This window comes from Solanum lycopersicum, chromosome 3 (genome assembly GCF_036512215.1).
Source record: "Solanum lycopersicum chromosome 3, SLM_r2.1".
Classification (NCBI taxonomy): domain Eukaryota; kingdom Viridiplantae; phylum Streptophyta; class Magnoliopsida; order Solanales; family Solanaceae; genus Solanum; species Solanum lycopersicum.
This window is the reverse complement of record NC_090802.1, coordinates 62,822,751-62,827,654: the sequence shown is the minus strand read 5'-3', so window position 1 is coordinate 62,827,654 and position 4,904 is coordinate 62,822,751. Positions and strand designations below refer to the sequence as shown.

Genomic DNA, 4,904 nt, shown 5'->3' with positions numbered 1-4,904 from the left:
ATCATTGTTTGTTGCAATTACTGATCAATCAGGTAAGAACTACTCATTTCTTTTCATATATTCAGGCACTACACTTTTATTTTTCTTCACAATTTAATTAATTTGTTATCATCTAATAGAATTTTTAACCAAACTAAGTCATTATATAAAATAATTTATCAAAGTAATACATTTTTCTAAAATTTTACAAAACTAGTATAAACGTATTTCACGGTAACGTTTTAAAGTATATTTTATTTTTAAAAAACTTAACAGCATTAGGTTGATATACGTTACTGCGAGTAACGTATATCAATCTGACGCCATCAACTTTTAAAAAATAAAATATGTCCTAAAACGTTACTGTGAAATACGTTTATACTAGTTTTGTAAAATTTTAGAAAAACATATTATTTTTGATGAATTATTTTATATAATGACTTAGTTTGGTTAAAACCTCTCGTCTAATAAATACCATTTGTCTTTAGTTCCTTAAACAATTAGCTAGACTAAAAATTTAATTTCCTCACTCCAACTCATTTATAACTCCGGTAGAAAAGTCATGCTTCTATTTTTTAAGGAACGTGTTTTTATAATAAAATTAATATAACTTTTTTTTTAATGTAGTGGCGAAGTAAAGTGAAAAGAGAATATTGAGAATTCAATAATATCATTGCAGTCTAATAAATCAATTTTTTTTTCAAACATTTAGTACTATTTAAAATTCAATAATGAAATCTAAAAGATAATCTTTTTAAATTATGAAGCTGCACTCTAAAAGATAAGGAACAGTACACAGTAAAATTAAACAATATTGCTTTTCGCTCTTTTGTAAATTGTATTTATAGCTAATTTCATCATTACTAGTCACATTATTTTGTTCATATTGATTAGAGTACTAGGACACTTGCTATATACTGAACAATCACTGATTTCTTCATTCATAATTTAAATTATTTTCAGCTACAAATAGTAGTATGTACCTAATGGAATTAAATGACTTTTAGATTTAATTATCAAACTATAACAACAAAACATTTATCACTGTGAAAGTCACTTTTTGGGTATATTTTTACACAATATTAGGGGGTTCCAATATTAGGTTACAAAACTGAGCAGCAAAGAACTTTCAGCTAGTACAAATAATTCCTCAAGTGGTGTGTGTGTATATATATATATATATATATATATATTTCTTCGTATTGTTATTGTATTTTAATTTATTAATCCTGCTTTTCTAGAACAATTAGTCATACAAATCATATTTATCTTTTTTTACCGGGAAAATGCACAAGTACCTCTCTGACCTATACCCGAAATTTCAGAGACACACTTATACTATATTAAGGTCCTATTACCCCTGAACTTATTTTATAAGTAATTTTCTAGCCCTTTTCCGCCTACGTGGAACTAGTTTGAAAAAAAAGTCAATCAGCATTGAGCTCACAAAATAGTGCTACGTAGGCCGAAAAAGGGTAGAACATTAATAATAAAATAAGTTCAGGAGGTAATAAGATCTCGTTATAATATAAGTATGTCTCTGAGATTTTGGGCATAGATTGAAGGGGTACTTATGCATTATTCCTTTTTTACTTCTAAAGATATACAATCCATACTCCCTCAAATTCAAAATAAATGCATTTTTGGGTTATTGATATTACTTAAACAATAATTTGTCAATTATTCTTGTAATTGTGCAATTCATATATAATATATTGAGAATACTCATAAAAATATAAAATAGTTGAAAACTACATTAATAGGGTAATTTTGATAATAATAATAATAATATAATTTTAGGGTTTGAAGAATAATTAATCTTGAACCACAAAAAATATGCTAGAAATTCATTTATATTGAAATGAAAAAAGTACCATTTAAATATATTCGTAGGTGGGACGTGCTTGATAAAATCATCTTTTTAGCGTGGACCAAGAACGAAGCTAGAAGAGTATATATGAGTTTGATCAAACTCAAACCCAATAGCTTTTAACTTAACCAAACGGAAAACTTAAAATTGTATAAATAATTTACTAAATATATAAAACTCAATTACTAACATTTAACATAGTAACTATAAAGAAATGGATCATGTACATAATTTAATGGTTTCAAAAGTCAGCTTATGAATCAGGAATTATCTAAATCATATTAGAGAAACCATCGATTTATCATACTTTAAAAAATCAATATGAAAATTATAATTAAAAAATCGATATAAAAATCATAATCAAACCCTAACTAGAAATTGAAATTTATAAGTTTGAAATCGTAGCTCCAAGTCTCCATCCATCGTAGAATAATAGGGCTATCCCTTAATTTCATTCAAGGCATCAGCCAATCACCATCAAAAGTAGTCTACTCATCACATGCAGCCGATCCAAAAGGGAACCCCTCATATTATGGTACTATAAAAAGAGAATTAAAAGATGAGGTATTACTGCATGACTAGTGTGGACTTGTCTATAGTGGTAGCCTACTGGACTTTCAGTAGTAATTGAACTACTACAAATTAATCACTAATAATATTCTTACCAACCACTCATCTTCTTTTTCTTCAATGCTACCTCCTCATTATATTTCTAGCTAATCTATAACACTAACACTTTTTACTAAACTTTATTACCTACTTAAATAGTATATATAATAATAATATCCCAGTAATACCACTGTCCTTGTAAATTGTAATCGATGCTTATATGTATCCTTCTTTTATAAACCAATTCTAATACCTTCAATAGTACAAATTCTCTCTGTCTCGCTCGCTGCTCTTGTCCCTATCTGACAATTGCTTGCCCACATTCAAGTATGGTACAGGCAAAGAAGTTCAGAGGTGTCAGGCAACGCCATTGGGGTTCTTGGGTCGCTGAAATTCGTCATCCTTTACTGTACTTTTACCATGCACACCCCATTTATTTATGCACACTTTTAATTTCATATATCGATCTATATATTAATCGATCATTAATCAAATATATTTGATTATTTTTAATTTTTTTGCTGGTAGGAAGAGGAGAGTGTGGCTAGGTACGTTTGAAACTGCAGAAGAAGCTGCCCGAGCGTATGATGAGGCTGCTGTTTTAATGAGCGGACGTAACGCCAAAACAAATTTCGCAGTGCAAGCAATGGATGAAAATAAAAAAGACAATTATAAATCTAATAATTCGACATTATCAGGATCATCATCATCACTCTCTGCTATACTTAGCGCCAAACTTCGGAAGAGCTGTAAATCGCCATCGCCGTCTCTCACTTGTCTCAGGCTTGATACAGAGAGTTCCAACATTGGGGTTTGGCAGAAACGGGCCGGAGCCCGGCCTGATTCTAGCTGGGTCATGACGGTTGAATTTGGAAAAAAGAAGATGATTAATGATAACGAGCATATAATTATTCCGGACGAAAACGTAACTTCTTCGAGTACGTTTTTGTCTCAGGATAATTCGATCGAGATTGAACAAGGCAAAGAATGTGGTGTGATGAATGAAGAAGAACGAATGGCGCTTCAAATGATTGAGGAACTCCTCAACAGGAATTAACTAATCATGCTACCGTTAAACTTATTAGGTAAAATTGTTGGTCTTTTATTATTACAAGTAAAAAAATTCAGCCCTCAGATATTTTTGAGGTTTTAACCAAACTAAGTCATTATATAAAGTCATTCACCAAAATAATATATTTTTCTAAAATTTTATAAAACTAGTATAAACGAATTCCACAGTAACGTTTTAGCATATATTTTATTTTTTAAAAGTTGATGGCGTCAGATTGATATACGTTACTCACACTAACGTTTTACTCCTAAAATATTACTTAACGTTTTAAAAGTAAAACGTTATTTACAGTGACGTATATCAACCTAATGCTGTTAGTTTTTAAAAAATAAAATATACCCTAAAACGTTACCATGAAATACGTTTATACTAGTTTTGTAAAATTTTAGAAAAATGTATTACTTTGGTAAATTATTTTATATAATGACTTAATTTGGTTAAAAATTTGATATTTTTCCTACAACAATATCTAATGTATTACTCTCTTTGTCTCCATTTATATGATATTATTTGGATTTCTAAATTCAAATAAATCTTTCTTTAACTTAGTTCTTTCGTATATCTGTTAACTATTTTGAATTGTCAATTACTGTGGTTTGACATAGTTTTTCAATATATAAATTTTATTTCTAACTTTTTAAAGATATATTATGCATAAATTTACGATTAAAATTAAATTATTGGACTCTTGAATTCTAACTATACCGAAACAGGAAAAGGTATTAATATTTTCCTGCGGTCATTATAGTCATTGCTGATTGTTATGTTTGTCCAATGTTGTGCAACAATGTTTTTAAAATTTAATTTGATAAAGAAAGACATAAATGTTACTCCCTTGGGATTAAACTAAGTATTGAAACGGCCTTCCAAAGAAGTAACATATGGATGTGGACTATTCATATTGTGATTTTACGTATGTTTAGTCAAGCTAAGTAGGGCTGTGCAACTAAGATACGTCTGTATAATTGTATATAAGCATCTGCATCATAGTGGGGCTTAGAAGTAAATGAGATGGGTTCAATTTACGTATACATCATTCTCTGTTTGCTTGACAATTGTCTTTTAGTATTAAGTATATATATCAAATCCTACACAAATTAACTCCTATAATAACTCCTATAATTAAACTTATTAATAATAGGAGTTATTATATTTGACTAGTCACCTTTTGAGAAAATTTTAAAAATAACAAACATAATAGATATAATAGAGCTTCATGTAACAAAAGTTTTAATATTCCGCTCCATAATTATATAGTGTCGTTTTAGGGTATATTTCGTCTATTCATTTGTATATTTTGCTTGCAAATATATAAACATGATAAGTATATATACAAATAGAGGTTGTGATTTGTATATTGTGTTTGCGAATACA

General features: G+C 28.8%; 1 protein-coding gene across 1 annotated transcript; it reads left to right on the top strand.

Moving 5' to 3' along the window:
• Window positions 1-2,421: 2,421 nt before the first annotated feature.
• On the top strand, window positions 2,422-4,074 carry ERF-H3 (ethylene-responsive transcription factor WIN1/SHN1). The gene is made up of 2 exons (XM_004235917.5): window positions 2,422-2,867; window positions 2,987-4,074. Exons 1-2 carry the CDS (start codon window positions 2,788-2,790, stop codon window positions 3,513-3,515), a joined length of 609 nt encoding a protein of 202 aa, XP_004235965.1. The 5' UTR covers window positions 2,422-2,787; the 3' UTR covers window positions 3,516-4,074.
• The last annotated feature ends 830 nt before the right edge of the window (window positions 4,075-4,904 follow it).